The following is a 19185-nucleotide window of genomic DNA, read 5'->3' as shown; positions in this document are numbered from 1 at the left end:
TCTAGCCCACCTGCAGCTGCCCACAGGGGCTTGAGTGAATGAATCCGATAAGCCCAGCTCAGACCAGAAATGCCCAGCCAACATGTGAGAAATTACGAACGGCTGTTTTTAAACCACTGCATTCTGGAGTGGTTTGTTATTCAGAATTACTGATTCAATAGCTAACTGATACATGGACAGCCAGGGCTGAAATCCATGCTTTCTGACTTGCCTTCCAGGCTTGCTCCCGACTCTTAAGCCAACAATTTGCTGTCCACCACCACCCCCAAAAGACCTTACCCGTGGTCCTTGGGGTAAGCGAGACCCAGAAAAGCAGGTCTAGCTGCTTCCCACTCATGGGGCTGCAGTTGGAGATGTTGACCCAGAAGCTGTGATAGCGGAAGCTTGGCTTGGGCAGCACCTCCTCCTCCAGGCTGAAGATCTCCTCGGCGTGGGCCCGCTGCTCTTGGATGATCATGAATGCACGCCCGGTTTGGCAGACCACACCTGTTCGCTCTTTGAGGAAGGTCAGGCAAGCCACCTGGTTGCGGGGCACACTGATGTTCCAGGACACCGAGGCGAGGGACGGCAGGCCCCGGTCCCAGTTAGGGGTCCGCAGGTAGACCTTGTTTTTCGTGTCTGGGGTCACTGTGAAGACACTTTCTTCTGCAGGAAAGGGAACAGAATCCACTCAGATGTTGTTTCACTCAATCACGATGGAGAGAACACAGGGCTTCCTTGGGGATACAGGGGACAAGAATCTGCCTGCCAAAGCAAGGGACACGGGTTCTATCCCTGGCCGGGGAAGACTCCACGTGACTCAGAGTGACTAAGCTCTACGCTCCTGAACCCATGTGCTGCAACGACTGAAGCCCGAGCTTCCGTAGCCTGTGCTCCGCAACAAGAGAAGCCACCACAATGAGAAGCCCGAGCACCGCACCAAAGAGTAGCCCCTGCATGTCACAACTAGAGAAAGCCGGCAGGCAGCAACGAAGACCCAGTGCAAGCAAACATAAATTAAATAAATTATTTTTAAAGAAGATGGAGAGAACAGGAAGGTGGAGGAGATGATGTTACAGCAGACCACAGAGCATCCCGCCATGACGGAGAAGCTCTGGATCAGCACCGGCCAGGAGAGTGGTCACAGCCACAGGTGTCTGTTGCAAGACTTGGAAAGTACTTGGTGTGACTGAGGAACTGAATTTTTAATTTCATTTACTATTGATTTAAATGTAAACTGCCACCTGTGGTCTGTGGCTACCATATTGGTCAAAAGAATAGTCTTCAAGGAGGTTCTCAGGCCTTTTGAAAAAACCAACCAAACATAAAACAGGCCAGTTTGCCAAACTGGTGGTTATCTCAGGTTCTTTTCAGAAATGCCCGCAGGACTTGCCTGGTGGTCAAGTGGTTAAGAATCGCCTTCCAATGCAAAGGACAAAGGTTTGATTCCTGGTTGGGGAACTAAAATCCCACATGCCACTTGGCACGGCCAGAAAAGTTAAAAATGGAAAGAAAGAAATATGCCCTCAACGGAGCTAACATTCATCTAATGCTCTGCACCGTGGTGGGACTGGAATATACTGATTTCTATTTTGGAGATTTAGAAAACTTCAGGTTCTGGGAGGAATTCTAGAATGGCAAAGCTGAAAGGGTCTCTAATCCACTCCTTACCTTCGGGTAAGATAAAACCCCAACCCTCCATACTGAGGATGGTGTGTCTTATTTTCAAAGACTCCCCAGAAGGAGTTTCACTGGTAACCTAGAAGACACCAGACAGCCTGGACTGACCTTGATCTCACCGGCCAAAGATTCATCTCCCTCCCACTCATGGCTCTGAGAACAAAACTATGGAGTAAACCTTGAATTAAACTCTCGGTCAAATTAAAAATGAACTAAAAACTTTGTAATGGTGACCGTGAATTTCAAAATCAGCCATATAGAGTTCATCCATTGTGACTGATTTAAACCTCATTTACTGCCTGAGAAGATCATGCACCGGCCCCCCAGGAGGGTTCTGCTCCCCCATGCAAGAGAATGCTCCAAAGATTCATCTCTCTCTCCATATTCCTTCCTCTGTGTCCTCTGAACCACATTCTTAATTGTCAAAGCAGAATCATAAGCATGTCTGCATAAGGATTTTTATGTTACCACCTCAAGAATCCAGGACTTGAGACTATGGTTAGTTCTCATTTATGCCCTGCCTGCTTCCAAAAAAGGCTCGAGACCTGATTATTTGTTCCGCTGCCTACCAACCATCACCTCCTATTGTCAGTGAGTGATGTGAGAGACTTATTTCTAACTCCTGGAATTGTCTACACTAGCCTAATGGTAAAGTCAGGATTAGGATTCCTCATCTTGCGAGAGGAATAGCCCACTCAGGTACCCCTTTCTCTTCAAATCGACAATTAAGTCGATCACAAAAGCAAAATGAGTTCTCCAACGAGAACGGCTAAGGGGGCATGGAGATGGGGAGAGAGTGAAAGACACCCTTACCTTTGAAGTGGGGGATAAAGGACACAGTCAGGTCCTGCTTAGCGCTCTCATGTTGGAAGTTGGGGGCAAAGGTGCGGAGGGTCACCGAGATGTTCTCCTTCACCTGGATCTGCTCGATGGACCCTCCAGAGCAGAAGGAGCCGAAGTAAAGGTTCTGGCCCGGCACGGCACTGGCCACCAGGTAGCTGAAGCTGGTGTTGCAGACTCTCTCGTGCGTGTGCTGCTGCAGCTTCTGGGCCGGCACCAGTGCCAGGCTCAGCCTGTCCTTGGGCACCAGGAGCTTCCAGGTGAAGTCGTGCAGCTGCACGGGCAGCTGGAAGACGGACGGTGGCAGCTGGAGCGAGTAGCGCATCCGGTGGCAGTACCGGTGGTCCAAGCAGCCTGTGAAAGAGGGGCAGGTGGTGCTCAGCTGGGAGGAGACCGGCAGCGCATCCTCTCCAGCTCTCAAGTTAGCCCGAGGCTTTCTTGCTTTTCCCTTTGGTCTCTCCTCTTCCTTCATTCCTGCCTCCCTGGTGCTCCTTTCCCAGCTCACTCCCTGCTCTCGCTTTCTTACTCTCCACTAAACTGGCAGACCACCTTCTGGGGAGGAGTCAGGGTTGAAAATTTCTCTTCTTGTTTGCTGCCAGTTCTCATCTCTAAGACAACCTATATCTTAGATGCCAAGTGCCACATGGGCCAAGTGTAGGTATTTTTCCTGCACCCAGCCCTACTGCTCAGCGTCCCTGCCTGTGGGGAAGCAGTTCTGCTTAGTGATTAGAGCAGAGTGGAGCTGGGGAGATCTCAGCTGGCGTCTCAGCTCTGCTGCTTCCTATCAGGGTGGCCTCGGGCTAGCTGCTTCACCTCTCCTGGACCCAGCTAATGCCTCGGTGGAGACCCTAAGAGCATCCATGTGAGAGATGATGGTCGCCAGGAGGAGGTGCCTCTTGGTTTTGCTGCTCTCCACTGACGGAACATTTCTTACGTGACAAGCACTCGTCTGGCGTGGCTAGTAACTAAAGGGGTTAAAAAAAATGGAAGAAGCCAAAGTCTTTGACCTCAAGACTTGCTCTTATGCAAGAGAAGAAGAGCAGGTAGTGAGAGTGGAAGCAGGGGGTGTGCATGGGGGAGGTTAGGGAAGGCTACAAGGACTTCAAAAGAGGGAGACTGGAGGCTGGGCAGAGGAGACGTGAGCATGGACCTGGGGGACGCTACCTGCTTCTGAAGGAAGCATGTCCCCACTGAGGCTGCTGGTCCTAAAAGGAAGTGTGTCTCTACCTCACTCTGTGCTTGCCGGTTGCCCCTGCTCTGCCCTGCTGGTGATCAGATTATTTACAACCCACCCAGCGGACCCCACTGAGACAGGATCGTACTTATGGTTTTCTCGGCGTTGATCCACAGGCGTGTGAGATCATCACAGAGGAAGGAGATAGTGTGTTTGGAGCCAGCTGTCAGGGTGAGGTTGGTGCTGCAGGTCCGAGAGTTCAGGCACACGAAGCAGCTGGGGACAAACTCGCGTTTCAGTTTGTTGGGCCGTGGCTCGATGGACAGCGACATGGTTCGCTCCTTACTCAAGTCAACCACGTAGGTTTTATCTGGAACCACAAGTACAAAACAGGCCTGAAGAACGGTCAGGACCAACCTCACGTGGAGGCAAAAATGAGCACAGAACCTCTCATGGCTGGGGAATGCTGGGAAGTTTGTTTATTAGTAAGAGAACATTATGATAGCTTGAAACAAAATTTAAAAAGAAAATGAGCAGGACTGCATTTCTACCCCTCTCATGGAAGCACTTCATTTCTTCAAATTCATTTTAGTCCTTGTTCATGCATATTACAGTGTATATAAAAATGTATATTCAGCTTTTACTTTATTATTTTGTACAGATATATCTACTTTAGTATACAGTTTTCATACTCACTAATCTTTAAAAATATTCATTAAATCTTAGTCAACCAAGTGGGATGTAGCATCACCTATTTAAATATTCTGCTACTATGAATAGTAATTAACAACCGTTGGTATTAGTGCAGGGAGACAGGATTCATAGACAGAATGGAATCACAGATATAGTCTCTAATAAATGCTACATTTCAAATAAGCGACAAAAAGATGAACTACTTCATAGGCTGGGCCAAGAGAATGATGTCTCCCATGAGTAAAAGAGGAATGTTACACTGGTGCCTCAGAGCAGTCACCAAAATAAAAACAAAGAGATTATCTTTTTAAATGTGGAATAAACACAAATTATAAAAGCAAAAAAAAAGATAAAAATGTCTCTCTGGTTGAGGTACCAAAAACAATGTCTGAAGGACAAGGCACACACTGGGAGAAAATGTTTGTAACAGAATGACTGAGGAGTTCACAGTACAGGAAATATAAATGTCCAAATATCCAAAATGTGAAGGGTTTTTTTTTTTTTTTTTACATTTGAATAGAAAATTTATTATTTTCATTTTCCAAGTGTTTTCTTTTTCTATCAGGGGAAAAAAAAAAAGAAATCTTAAGGACAGTTGTCACTTGCTGCCGAATCGAGGGTAGTCTTTCTCTGGTGGGTTAGTCTCTAAGTCGAGTCTGACTGTTGTAACCCCATGGACTGTAGCCTGCCAGGCTCTTCTGTCCATGGGATTCTCCAGGCAAGAACACTGGAGTGAGATGCCATTGAAGGGTTCTTAGTATTGCTTGTAATACTGCTTGTAATTAGAGAAAAGCAAATTAAAATCAAATACAGTGGGACTTCCCTGGTGGTCCAGTGGTTAAGACTCCAGGCTCCTAATGCAGGGGGGGCCTGGGTTCAATCCCTGGTCAGGCAACAAGATCCCACGTGCTGTAACTAAAGATGCTGCACGTGTCAGCAAAGATCCCACATACCGCAACTAAGACTACGTGGTGCAGTCAAAAAAAAAAGCATAGGATAAAAATAAAAGCTCTTCAGCCCTATAACTCCAGCAGTGTATGGGGATATATGCCCACATTTGTACACCAGCGATAGTTAGCGGAATAATACTGGAATAGTTAAACAGACCATGAAACGCATGAAGGGAATATTACACAGCAGTTAAGAAGATGTTGTATGAGACAAAATAGCAAGCTGTAGAACCATATTTAGACTGTGACATTATTTGATTGTAAAATCTCTATGTAAAGTGAAATAGCTGTTTCTACATGTACATACATTTGCATTTAATATTTAAATGAAGAGAAAAAAATTTGGCGAGGAATATAACAAATTCATAATTGTGGTTATGGGCCTCCCCGATGACTCAGATGGTAAAGAATCTACCTGCAATGCAGGAGACCTGGGTCCCATCCCTGGGTTGGGAGGATGCCCTGGAGGACGACATGGCAACCCATGCCAGTATTCTTGCCTGGAGAATTCCACGGACAGAGGAGGCTGGCGGGCTACAGTCCATGGGGTCACAAAGAGTTGGACACGACTGAGCGACTAAGCACACACATAACTGTGGTTACCCTGGGAGGGGAGCCTGGAAGTAGGGACAATACAGATTGTCAAGGAGATTTTAGCTTTGTCTGTGATGTTTGGATTTTTAGAGCAGGAGTTACCCAACAAAAAATACAAACAAAGCCAACATTTAGTTAAGGGCTCCAGGTGGCTTCTGGTGGTTACGAAAGCTGAAAAAGAAGCAGTGTAACTGCTTCCGCAACCAGCGTTTACCCAGATGGGTCACTGGAAGCATGTGATTCACAATGCTGGAAACTCCCGTCCCTTTACCTTATTTGAATCATGATAACTTGGAAACCCACAGGGCTTGAAGATACACTTAGTCTGTTGGTATTTTCTGAGCAAGTAAATGTATCTTCCAGAAGGTAGGAAATGTTAGTTGCTCAGTCGTGTCCAGCTCTTTGTGACCCCATGGACTGTAGCCTGCCAGGCTCCCCTGTCCTTCACTATCTCCCAGAGTTTGTTCAAATTCATGTCCGTTGAGTTGGTGCTCGGTGGAGATAATTATGAATCAAGCTCTCTGACAATCTCAGACATGGTTAAGCTGCAGGTTTTGGGCAATGTAGGCTATCTGTGCTCACACATCTGGTCACAGCTGGCTAGATCAGTCATTCCTCGAGTCCAGGGCAGGTTGTACATTACTGTCTTAAGACACAGGGTGCTTGTGGTCAAGCCATGGAAAGATAATCTCTGCAGGAGCCGTCTGGGTCTAGTGTGAGCCTAGTTGATATTTTCAGCAAAGTACAGAGGTTGAGAAAAGGGCTTGGGGGGCGGTCAGGCTCAATGTAGTACCTTCCTGCTGTCCATATTCATTAAGTTGGGTTTTTTTTTTGGCACTCTGAGCCGACTGTAGTCAGGTCCTACTGGATGGATGATGATAAGGGTCTGGGTGCCTCTGACAGCTGCCTCTGCCCTTGCCGAGGCTCTGCCTTTGCAAGGGGGCTGTGACAGCCGCCCTGTGTGGCCTGAGAAGGCCTCCCAGCTCTGCCTCTGCTCTGGTTCTACTTCTCTTGCCCTTGTCCGGCTTCTCCGCAGCTGCGCTCTTGGTGCCGCCACTGTATGCCACCCTTGCCCCTTTTGAGGCGTGGTGCTTTTGGAGCACCAAAGTGCTCTGAGTCTGAACCACTTTGGGTAAGAGGGGGCCTCCTGAGAGTAGTGAAGCAGGGTTTACAGAGGGCCTGGAATGTGCTGGATACTGCTGAGAGTGGGAAGATAGAGAAATAAGACAAGATGCCTGATGGGGTGTTTAGCAGGACCCAGACATGGACAGATGGATGATCAGATGGATGATTGGGACATGGTGTGTGCTGAGTGCAAACCACTCTCATGGGGGTTCCTGGTGTGGTGGTCTGAGCATTTGCTTCCTTCTGCTGGGACAAAGCAAGGTCAAGGCTCTTGAAGTCCCTCTCACCCAAAACCTCTAGCTTTTTTCTCATCTCCAAAATTAAGAAAGAGCAGAGGGACTTCCCTGGTGGTCTGATGGTGAAGACCCACTGCTTTCAGTGCAGAGGTGCAGGTTCAATCCCTGGTCGGGAAACTAAGATTCCACAGGCCGCCAGGCGCAGCCAAAAAAAGTAAATTAAAAAAAAAGCAAAGAGCATAAACAGCACATATGTGTTTCTTTCCTGTGGCCACGAGGGGCACGTCCTGTGTGGGGCCTCAGGCAGCTTGAGAGGGGCCAGGCTCTGTCACGAGTCTCCTCTTGGTACCCCGCCCCCCAAGCCTGAGGCATGCTCCCTGCTCTGAATCCCGTTACATGCCCCTGAAACTGCTTCTGAGGGGCTTCCAGGTGGGTCAACACGTGGAGATTTGGGGAGACAGCCTGGAAGCCCTGCCCTCCTTCCCACATACCCATGCATCTCTTCCATCTGACTGCTCCTAAGTTAGCATGCGAGTGTGCTAAGTCACTTCAGTTGTGTCTGACTTTTGCCATCCCATGGACTGTAGCCCGCCAGGATCCTCTGTCCATGGGATTCTCCAGGCAAGAATACTGGAGTGGGTTGCCATGCCCTGCTGCAGGGGATCTTTCTGACCCAGGGATCTTCCTGACCCAGGGATCAAACTCGTGTCTCTTGGGTCTCCTGCACTGGCAGGCGGATTCTTTACCACTGCGCCACCAGGGAGACCCTCTTCATTGCCTAGGAGAAGGTATATGTAGGGAGATCAGGAACCCCAGCACAGACACAGTGGGAGGCGCAGCATGGCTGAAGTTACTGGCAATCCATAAGAGTTTAACACAGATATGAACTGGCCAACCGTGGGTACAGAACAGCCACAAGTGTGGAACAACCAGCTCCTAGCACCAAACAGCCAACCACAAGCCGGGAATAGCTGACCACCAGCACTCAGGAAAGGATGGAGATGATGACCCCTCTGCCAATACAAGTGCAGAGACAGTGCCAAGGTGGGGAAGACAGCCAAGTGGGTAGAGATGCCAGCCAAAATTTCCTCTGAAACTTCTATCATCTGTGCAAGAAAGGGAGAAACAAGACCAACGGCATTTGTTACCACCAGCTGATGCTGAGAGGGCATGAAAATGACAGACAGAATCGGCTGGAGCAGAACCAGGAGACCCGGCCCTGAAGACCCCCGCCCGTCCCAGTGATGCACAGCGTACCGGGGTCCTGGGCCCCTACAGCGATCCACTGCAGCCCCAGAGGAGCCTGTGGAGAAACGGCCACCCACACGGTGACCACATGTCACACCAACAGGGCACAAAGACTGCAATTATTAAAATAAAACCAACAAGACATGAAAATAGAAGAAACTCCTCTGGGAGGGGACCACCAGCACCCTACAAATCTCATCTGCCTTCTGGATTGCCAGCTAACCTCTAAGGACAAGTGCTGTGTCTTGTTTGACGCTGCCTCCCTTCCCTGACCTGGCACCTGGCAGGATAACATTCAGACAGTGCTTACGACCTGCCAGGCAGTGCCCCCTCATTGCATTTTCACAGCACCCCTACGAGGGCAGGCCTATTGGCGCCACCGGAAGATGAACTGAGTCACACAGGAGTGAAGTGACTTGCCTGGGCTCACACAGTGAGTAGGGGAGCCAGGATTTTAACTTCTCGGAGGCCAACTCCAGAGGGAGTGCCCTTGACTGCCGGCCTATGCTGCCTGCAAGACAAGCTGTCCACACATATTTATAGAGCCTGACAAACGTGTGAGTGCACAGGGCTCGCTGCCTTGCACAATGTCCTGAAATTTAGGGTCCATGCTGGGTTTCAAAGATGGAGATGTCCAGAGACTCAGAGCTCTCAGGGCACCCAGTCTCGACTAATTTTATCTCTAAAGATACTTCTGCTGGACAGCCCTGATAGTACAGTGGGTAAGAGTTCATCTGCCAACGGAGGTGACACGGGTGTGATTCCGGGTCTGGGAAGATCCCATATACCGCAGGGCAACTAAATCCATGAGCCACAACTACTAAGCTTGTGCTCCAGGGCCCAGGAGCCACAACTCCTGAAGCCTGCATGCCCTAGAGCCCGTGCTCCAAAACACGCCACCGCAGTGAGAAGCCCACGCACCGCAACGAGGAGTAGCCCCCGCTCACCGCAGCTACAGAAAAGCCCGCCCAAAGCAATGAGGACCCAGCACAACCAAAAGTAATTGAATCTAATAAAAAAAATACTTCTGCCAGCCAGGTTCACTCAGTAGTCTAGAAAAAGGCAAACCCTGCTTGATGTAAAGCCTTGACGCTGCTAAACACATCTAAATTGCAGTTAACCACTATTTGCCTCAAAACTAAAGCTGTATCCTTCTTGATGCTGGTAATAGCATGCTTAACAATTTGATCAGATGTAGCTTTCAACCCGGCCGATGTTACAGGAAGCAGAATTCAGCAGCAGCACTTCACTATGACCAAGATGGTAAACAAATCCCTTCGTCTTCTACAACTCAAACCCAGTCCATTTCTGATTCCTCCAATGGCTGTTTTCAACATTCTGCTAACATTGATGACAGTGGACTCATCAATGGACACACACACATGTATATATAACGTTATGCCTTGTACACGGTTCCTGTGAATTAGAAGGAATCTCGGGCCAAGAAATGATGGAACTGAGGCTTCTCCAGGAGCCGGGCTCCAAGTGAGCGCTGAGCGGGCACTCCCAAGACAGCCTCAGATGGGCAAATCTGGGAGTGGATCCCGTATGATCCCTTGGCAGATATTTACCAGGCCTGCCAGTCCACACTCCCACTTGTTTTCTCTGCCTGATTCTCTGCCTGTTTCTGCCTACTTTCCAAAGCAAATACTGATAAAGATAAGGATGAGAAGCAGCCTGTGGGCAGGATCCATCCTTAGCACGTGTCACAGAGGTCCTGGTTCAAGGCCACACATCACAACTCACAGACTCCAGCTCATAGACAACCCCGGGGAAGAGCCCCTCTGAACTCATCCTGTACCTTTTTCTCAATATCCATGCGACTCCCCTCCTTTGAGGCAAGGGAACCCAGGGAGCAAGCATTAAGGAGGTGCTTGCTGTCAGGGGCCGACCTCGTACTGATCCACGGGTAGGGGTCTGTAGGAGTGTGCGCATGGGAGCTGGGGCCTCCTCCAATGCTGTGCCCTGGGCACGTCACCTCGCTGTAGTTTCGGCCCTGACAACCCTTCTCAAGGTTCACGGCATCTCAGCAAACGTGTGTGGAACACACGTTTGTCAAAAATACACAATACAGTCAAAAATACACAAACAATTTCAAAAAACAAATGAAGACAACCTCACTGTCACAGAACCTGGGGTTCTGTGTGGTCCAGAAGCACAGGCCGCAGGTTCTGAGCTTGCTCTGCTCCTGGCAAGCTGTGTGATGTTGGGCTAGTGTCATCCTCCCTGAACCTTCTGGTTTGTCATCAATAAATGAAGATAACTCTTGGGACTTCCCTGCAGGTAAAGCAGGTAAGAATCTGTCTGCCAATGCAAGGGACACAGGTTCGACCCCTCTTCTGGGAAGAGCTTGTGTGTCACTACTCGTGTGCAACTACTGAAGCCCATGTGCCTGGAGCCCATGCTCCGCAACCAGAGAAGCCTCACAGCAAGAAGCCCATGCGCCTGGAGCCCATGCTCCGCAACAGGAGAAGCCCTCACAGCGAGAAGCCCATGGGCCTGGAGCCCACGCTCCGCAACAGGAGAAGCCCTCACAGCGAGAAGCCCGCGTACCACAACGGAGGGTAGCCCCCACTCACTGGAACTGAGGGACAGCCCGCTTGCAGCAATGAAGACCCGCGCAGTCAAAAATACACAAACAATTTCAAAAAACAAATGAAGACAACCCCTGTCTCCCTTACAAGACTATAGTAAGGATTAGTTGGGACCACATGAGTGGTGTACCTAGGGCAGGACTTGGCATGCAGAGTGTGCCCGTGGTATGGGGCATGCAGCCAATAAAAGTGTTATTAGCAGTGCTCACAGTGCTGGTGACGTCCTGATTCACTGGAGGGTCAGTCAAGACATGAGCTCTAGAGCGTAACCTTCCAATGTCTTCATTAAAAACAACTCAGCACCCTGAACGCAAGATCGTCTCAGCTTATTGTGCTGAAATGGAGGCATGCTCCTCGTTCACCCAGTGACCTGGTATCACTAGCAACGGACTTCCTGAAAGTCTTACGGGGTCCAGAGTCCACGTGTGACTGACTGACAGACGAGAAGTAGAAAGGAACCTCACCCCAGGCAAGAGATTCCAGGAAGGAACAAAGGAGGGAGAGGGGAAGGAAGGTGGGGCTCACTTACTGCTATCATTCTGTGGATGTTGGACAGAAACTTGAAACTGCAGCCGGAGGATGCCTGGATTCTGGGCATCTTGGTCACAGCCCTGCAGAGAGAGGTTGAAGTTCCCGGCCATGTTCCCGGGCTGCTGGTCCTCCAGCTTGAACACCTCAGGGTTGGTGGTGGAGCCCGGAATGTAGTACTCCACCCGCTCCTCCTTCTTCACGCAGTTGGAGACGTTGAACTGGAGGAAGGAGACGCTGGCCCGCAGGGGTGCGGGAATGACGAACTGCCATGTCATGAGCTCGTCCTCGGGGAAGCCGGCCGGGTAGTTGGCGGACATCAGAGTGGCCGAGCCCTCACCCTCGAACACAGACTCGATGATGCACAGGCCTGTGGGAGTGGAACCCAAATGAGAGAATAGGAGGTGATTACACTCTGCCTTGGTCATTCGTGGCTGGAGGGTCCAGGGTTAGAGAAGAGGTGAAGGGCTAGGTCTCAGATCCTGAGCATTGGGTCTGGATATGGCATGTTTATACTCAAGGTAGAGGAGATCAAACCAGTCAATCTTAAAGGAAATCAACCCTGAAGATTCATTGTGAGGACTGATGCTGAAGCTGAAGCTCCAATACTTTGGTCACCTTTCATTGAAAAAGACCCTGATGCTGGGAAAGATTGAGGGCAAGAGAAGGGGACGACAGAGGATGAGATGGTGGGATGGCATCACTGACTCGATGGACATGAGTTTGAGCAAGCTCTGGGAGATAGTGATGGATAGGGAAGCCTGGTGTGCTACAGTCCATGGGGTCGCAAAGAGTCAGACACAACTAAGCGACTGAACAACAGTGAGCATGAGGATACATCAGCATGTGTGAGTAAATGTTTAATAACCAGCCCAGCAGGGGAAAAAAATAAAGCCCTAATTTGTAATGTCTGCCCACTTCCTTGGTGTAAAGACTCCCACTATTGCTGTTTTCAAACTGCTGACAGGAGATGGATGAACATGGAGGTGGGAGGTGATGGACAGCCTCTCCATAACATAGGATTTTTACCAAACAGACCCATCGGCATATCCACCCTCAGACCATAGAGAAGAGTAAACTGCAGTAACTAAGAAGGGATGAGCTTCAAGGTCTTTTACCTTTGCTTCTCAACTAATTTATCTAGCTATAAGTTTATATAGTTTTAGTAATTGCTCTGTTTACCAGCTCACAAAATTCCAGAACACTTAGCAACTGGCACTCAGAGCTGCTGTGAGCCAGCTTTGGCACATGGCCACCGATATGATTCTAGAAAATATGAAAGAGACAGAAAACAGGACAAAGACATGAGAAACAGAGTCACGGAGCGATAGATTTGTGCAGCCAGTCCCGTTCTGTTTCTTGAACACAAGTGTCACATACCAAGGACAAAGGAAAGAGTCGCCACCGGGTCTGTGTAACAGCGAAGGGTGGGCTCACACCAGGCGTCCTGTGTGTTCACAAAAGAGTGGGATGTGCTTTAAGGGGTCAGATGGAATCACAAAACCGCCCCATCAGACTGTTTCTGATGGAGAGCGAGGCTGATTTTGTAGGTTTCAACCTCAACCACTACTGGGGGAGATGGGGGTGGGCAAGCTCACGTTTTATCGACGAGCGGTTTGCGATGCTGAAGCCAGAGACGTTTCTGCTGTGGAACCACGGCAGGTCCAAGGCCAGGTTGACTCCCTCTTGCATCTTGATCCGGGACACAGTGCCGTTGCCGCAGAAGGTCCCGATCCTGACCATCGTGCTGGCGTCGACGCGGCCGCTGATGCGGTGAGTGACTCCATCCGGGCAGTTCTCCGTCGGCCCAATCTGCCTCAGGCGTGACAGGGAGAACTGCAGCTCGAGACTGACATTCTTGCTCGCTTTGATGTCCCAGATGAAGGTTCTGTTGAGGGTGGGCAACACCGACGTGGAAGGCTGAAGATAAACCTCCCCAAAGGGACACTGGCCTGACACGCAGTCTGAAACACAGTCACAAAACGGTCTGGTCACAAACGCTACTGGGCCCCTCACTGCCCCACCTCTTCAGCCCCTGGAGTGCAGGGGTCCCCAACCTCTGGGATCTAACACCTGATGATCTGAGGTGGCACTGATTTGGTAACAGTAGAAATATTCATGTTGTGTAGCAGAAAAAACAAGACCCTGACACTGAGAAAGATTGAGGGCAGGAGGAGAAGGGGGCGGCAGAAGATGAGATGGTTGGATGGCATCACTGACTCAATGGACATGAGTCTGAGCAAATCTGGGGAGACGGTAAAGGACAGGGAATGCAGTCCCTGGGGTTGCAAACTGAGCCATACACAACTGAGCAACTGAACAACACCTGGCAGAAACCAACACAGCACTGTAAAGCAATCATCCTCCAATTAAAAATAGATACTTTTTTTAAAAGGTAAAAAAAATAAAATAAAGGCTAAAAAAACAATAGAAGTAAGGTGCACAATAAATGTAATTTATTGTAATTTATTGAATCATATCCAAACCATTCCCCCCGCCGCCCCCCATCTCCTGGCTACGTGAATGTTGCCTGCCCATGGTTGAGGAGTGTGTCCCTCTCTGGGGAAGTGCCTTGGCTGGAGGGAACTGCTTTGGGGCAGAAAAGCCTGAGACTTCCCTGCTCCCCGACTCGCATCCCCTCAGAGGGTGGCAGCCAAGAGATCTTCAGTCGTGTCCGACTCTTTGTGACCCTATGAACCACAGCTCACCAGGCTCCCCTGTGCATGGGATTCTCTGGACAAGAACACTGCAGTGGGTTGCCATTCTCTCCTCCAGGGGATCTTCCCAACCCAGGGATCAAACTTGCGTTTCCTGCATTAGCAGGAGTGTTCTTTATCACAGGGCCACAGGGGAAGCCCCAGTCACCACCAGCCTGACCCTCTGCCCCTTTTCACATGACCCAGCCCGGCAACTGCCACTCAAGTTCCCATTCAGCCTACAGCTAAAACCACAAGTATCCCTCACTTTACTCATTTTATTCTGTTTTCCTCTTATCCTGTTTTTCCTCACTTCTTCACAGGTTTCTTCCGATGGGAACTCTCCTTTTTTTTAAGAGTTTTTTTTTTTTTTTGGACCTTTTATTTTTTTTAAGTCTTTATTGAATTTGTTACAATATTGCTTCTGTTTTATGTTATGGTTTTGTTTTGTTTTTTTTTGCTGAGAGTCATGTGGGACCTTAGCTCTCTGACCAGGGATCAAACCTGTACCTCCTACACTGGAAAGCGAAGCCTTAACCACTGGACCGCTAGGAGAGTCCTCTCCCAAGGGAACTCTCTTGATACCAACTTAAAGACAAGAATCCCCATGTCAGGCTCTTCTTCCAGTGGACCAGACCAAAGTTACCTCCTAACTACACGTCTCCCCCACTTTTTGCAACTTCGCTTTATACCACTTCGCTTTTATGAAAGACTTACATTAGTACGTGTTTCCACGAACCAAAATAAATCCAAAGAGAATTTTTGCTTTTATGAAAAAAGGTGGAAAGCGTGAACAGCGTTTGGTGTTTATTTTGCAGGGAGCCATTAGAGAGGCAGTGCGTACCTCGGGAGTGGGCATTGCTCTCTCTCCCCTGGAATGAGACTCAGCCTCTCAGCAACAAGCCGTCACAGCTCTGTACTGTATCTGTGAGCATCTGTGCTTTATTTCAAATTACTTTGTGCCTCCATTAGCAAAATATGTCCTATGGTAATTGCTGCTTCAATTTACACCATTCCAGCTTGTGAAAAAAGTGTCACAGGAACTCTGCTTTTGAAGAGCAGGGGAAACCAGCATTGTTTTCCAGATTAAGTCAGTGGAGTCCAGCTTGTGGCTGCATTCTCAGCCCCCAGAGGGGGGCCCTTTGCAGTGGGGCTTGTGCTTTGGGATGTCCTACCTCCTTGATCCCGAAAGTCATGATTTCATAATTTTTCAGGCACTGCGCCAAGCTCTACCCTTTAAAACTGGTTTTCCCATCAGTGCAGTCATCAACAGATGGAGTATGCCCTGAGTGTACAAGCCCTTAATGGCTGGAACCCAGAGGCCAGGTCATCTTCTTGCCTCCTGGCTTTAATGCTGGTATGTTATTACCACTGCTGTTGAATCTTTTCCCCTAAGGCTAATGTCTAATCCTTTGATGTACTTTGTTTCCTAAACCTTTTTAAAACAAAGGGAGAATTTTCAGTGAGGTGGATTTAACTAGAATCTGTATTACAGAGTAAGTCAGAAAGAGAAAAACAAATATCGTATATTAATGCATATATATGGAATCTAAAATATGGTATGATGAACCTATTTGCAGAACAACAAATAGAGACGCTGTCAGAATAGAGAGGGAGGAACAGGAAGGCCTGACGTGCTGCAGTCCATGGGGTCGCAGAGTCAGACACAACTGAGTGACTGAACAACAACAGAGATGCAGACATAGAGAATGGACGCGCGGACACAGCGGGGGAAGGAGAAGGTGGATGAACTGAAAGAGGAGCACTGACATATACACACGACCGTGTGCGAAATACATAGCTAGTGGGAAGCTGCTGCATAGCACAGGGAGCTCAGCCCGTGCTCTGTGATGACCTAGAGGGCCGGGAGGGAGGCTCAAGAGGGTGGGGATACATGTATACCTATGGCTGATTCACCTTGCTGCACGCAGAAACTAACACAACATGGTAAAGCAATCATACTCCCATTGAAAAGAAATTTAAAAGAAACAAAAGAAAACAAAGGGAGAAAGGTTGTCTCAGGGAGGCACTAAGGAAAAGGCAGTGTGGCTTTTGCTGTCTCGAGCACAGGGAATCTGAAAGGTGCAAAGCACTCTGGCCACTGTAATAATAATCTGCAAGTGTTTTATTGCTGCTCCGGGGGAGTATGCGAAACTACTGCCAACTCGAAAAGGACTTATAGGAGAATTTCAGAGCTGTCAAGGACCTCTGAGGTCAGCACATCAAGCCTCTCATTTTTTGCAAAGAGCCCCAGAGTCCCGGTGGCTTGTGTGCTGCTCACAGTGCACACACTCCCAGGACGAAAGCCCAGACTGTTGTTTGTTGACTTGCGCTCTTGCCAGTGCCCTGCACTGCTCAAGTGATAAAGCAAGGTTAGATAACGAGGTGACGAATGCAGCTAAAATCAGGTTTTGTGTGTAGGTAAAGATAGTATCAACGTTTTGGAGCTCACAGAAACTCTACTGTTTGCATTAAGCCAGGTCTACTTTTTAGCTACACCTGCCATGTGGCTCGGAGTGGCTCCTACTGGCTTCCGTGTTCATATGGGATCACTTAACCCAACTAAGGCAGTGATTCTGACTTAATTCCATACCAAGTACCTGGAGCAAAAAAGCTCCGTCTCTCAGCCACAGCTCTGCCACCAGTCACGTGACCCTGCGGCTGTCAGGTTGTGTGGACACTTTTTAATGTGCTGCTAAGAGCTTAGTTTTCAAATGGACACACAAGCTCAGTTCAGTGGCTCAGTCGTGTCCGACTCTTTGCGACCCCATGAATTGCAGCATGCCAGGCCTCCCTGTCCATCACCAACTCCCAGAGTCCACCCAAACTCATGTCCATTGAGGCGGTGATGCCATCCAACCATCTCCTCCTTCGTCGTCCCCTTCTCCTCCTGACCTCAATCTTTCCCAGGATCAGGGTCTTTTCAAATGAGTCAGCTCTTTGCATCAGGTGGCCAAAGTACTGGAGTTTCAGCTTTAACATCAGTCCTTTCAATGAACACCCAGGACTGATCTCCTTTAGGATGGACTGGTTGGATCTCCTTGCAGTCCAAGGGACTCTCAAGAGTCTTCTCCAACACCACAGTTCAAAAGCATCAATTCTTCAGTGTTCAGCGTTCTTTATAGTCCAACTCTCAAATCCATACATGACTACTGGAAAAACCATAGCCTTGACTAGATGGACCTTTGTTGGCAAAGTAATGTCTCTGCTTTTGAATATGCTGCCTAGGTTGGTCATGTTTTCCTTCCAAGGAGTAAGTGTCTTTTAATTTCATGGCTGCAATCACCATCTGCAGTGATTTTGGAGCCTCCAAGTCTTCAGTTCCCCGTCCAGTGCAAAAAGGTTTACGTAACTCAAATGATTCCTTATCCAGAGGATGGAGAAGCGTCATTTCTGAAGTGATTCACACCTCAGTTCCCCCGCACAGACTTCTACCTTCATTAGCTTTAATGGAGTCCTTCGAGAAGGGATAGCATTGTAAATCAGTTATATCTAATATAAAATAAAAATTGAACTTCTTTTTTAAAAAAGAAGGGATGACAGCAGAGGGGCTAAACATTGAAACTTTCAGAATGTTTATTCAGAAAGGTTTTCAAAAACCAGAGGTAAGCAGAACACTGAACTTGATTCCAGTGTGTAGATTTATAATTCTAAAAATGTTATTTTCATATCATTTTCAGAAACTGCGAGCATGGGTTTTTATTATTTGGGAAACTGTGTGAGACGGGGCTCATGAGATGTGTCTTGTGAGATAACGATTGTGGTATCTTTTTCCTTTTTTCAAGATGGCAGTCATTTTCTTGACTTAACTGGTTATAAAAGTAATGCCTGCTTGTAAAAAAATGACAGTACAGAGGAACAGAAAGAAGACCATGGACGCCACCTGTGCCCCTCCCCTACTCACTAGAGAAATAATATAAGGATAGCATTTTGGTGTTTAACCCTCCAGACTTGAGGCTCTGTATGATTCTGTGTACTTAATAAAGTGAAATTAAGCTATACAAGGGCTTCCTTGTATAGGTTAGTGGGAAAGAATCTGCCTGTCAAGCAGGAGACACGGGTTCGATCCCTGGTTCGGGAAGATCCCCTGGAACAGGAAGGGGCAACCCACTCCAGAATTCTAGCCTGGAAAATCCCATGGACAGAGGAGACTGGCGGGCTACAGCCCGTGGGGTCCAAAAAGAGTCAGATACAACCTAGCGACTAAATAACAGCAACAAACTATACAAACTCTTCTCCTACTGAAAGCTGCATTGTTTTGCATGGAACAAAACGACCAGGGGTATCTTTCCATGTCAAACATTAATACATAGATTTCCTTCTTTCTGTAATAGCAATACACCATTCCTTTGAATTCTAAGTATATTTAGACTCCTCACCTATGTAAAAGCTTCACTGACATTTTAACTGTAATTGACTTAAACTCATAAATTAATTTTGGGGAGAAACGACACAAAAAATACTGAGATTTTCATCAGGTAACATGGGAACATCTCTCCATTTACTTACGTCTTCTCTTCGGTCTTTCAGGAAAATTGTATATTTTGCTTCATATACATCCTATGTATTTATTAAGATTATCTCTAAATAGTTAAACAGAACCTTTGAATACTGGCGCCCAAAAGCATGCACAGTGGGAATCCTTATGTTGTTCCTTGTTTTTCTGGTAATGCTTCTATGTCTGATGGTTAAATATACTTGTTATTGCTTTTTTTGGCCACACTGTGCAGCAAGCGGAACTTCCCCTATCAGGGATCAAATCCATGCCCTCTGCAGTGGAAGCATGGAGTCTTAACCACTGGATCGCCAGGGAAGTCTCTGCTATTAGTTTTTGATGAATATAATTTA

The 19185-nt window shown here is 48.1% G+C and overlaps 1 protein-coding gene across 1 annotated transcript in view; it reads right to left on the bottom strand.

Annotated features, from left to right (window-relative positions):
- CDCP1 (CUB domain containing protein 1) overlaps positions 1–19185 on the bottom strand; it is a 56634-nt gene that overhangs the window by 8433 nt on the left and 29016 nt on the right. Inside the window, exons 3-7 of the mRNA XM_061397053.1 lie at positions 13240–13605; positions 11643–12011; positions 3822–4043; positions 2473–2853; positions 280–645 (exon numbers count right to left, since the gene is read on the bottom strand). Coding sequence (XP_061253037.1) covers positions 280–645; positions 2473–2853; positions 3822–4043; positions 11643–12011; positions 13240–13605 — 1704 coding nt within the window. The remainder of the gene's footprint in view (positions 1–279; positions 646–2472; positions 2854–3821; positions 4044–11642; positions 12012–13239; positions 13606–19185) is intronic.

The sequence above is a fragment of the Bos javanicus genome, chromosome 22 (genome assembly GCF_032452875.1).
Source record: "Bos javanicus breed banteng chromosome 22, ARS-OSU_banteng_1.0, whole genome shotgun sequence".
NCBI lineage: Eukaryota > Metazoa > Chordata > Mammalia > Artiodactyla > Bovidae > Bos > Bos javanicus.
This window is presented reverse-complemented; position numbering and strand designations above follow the sequence as displayed.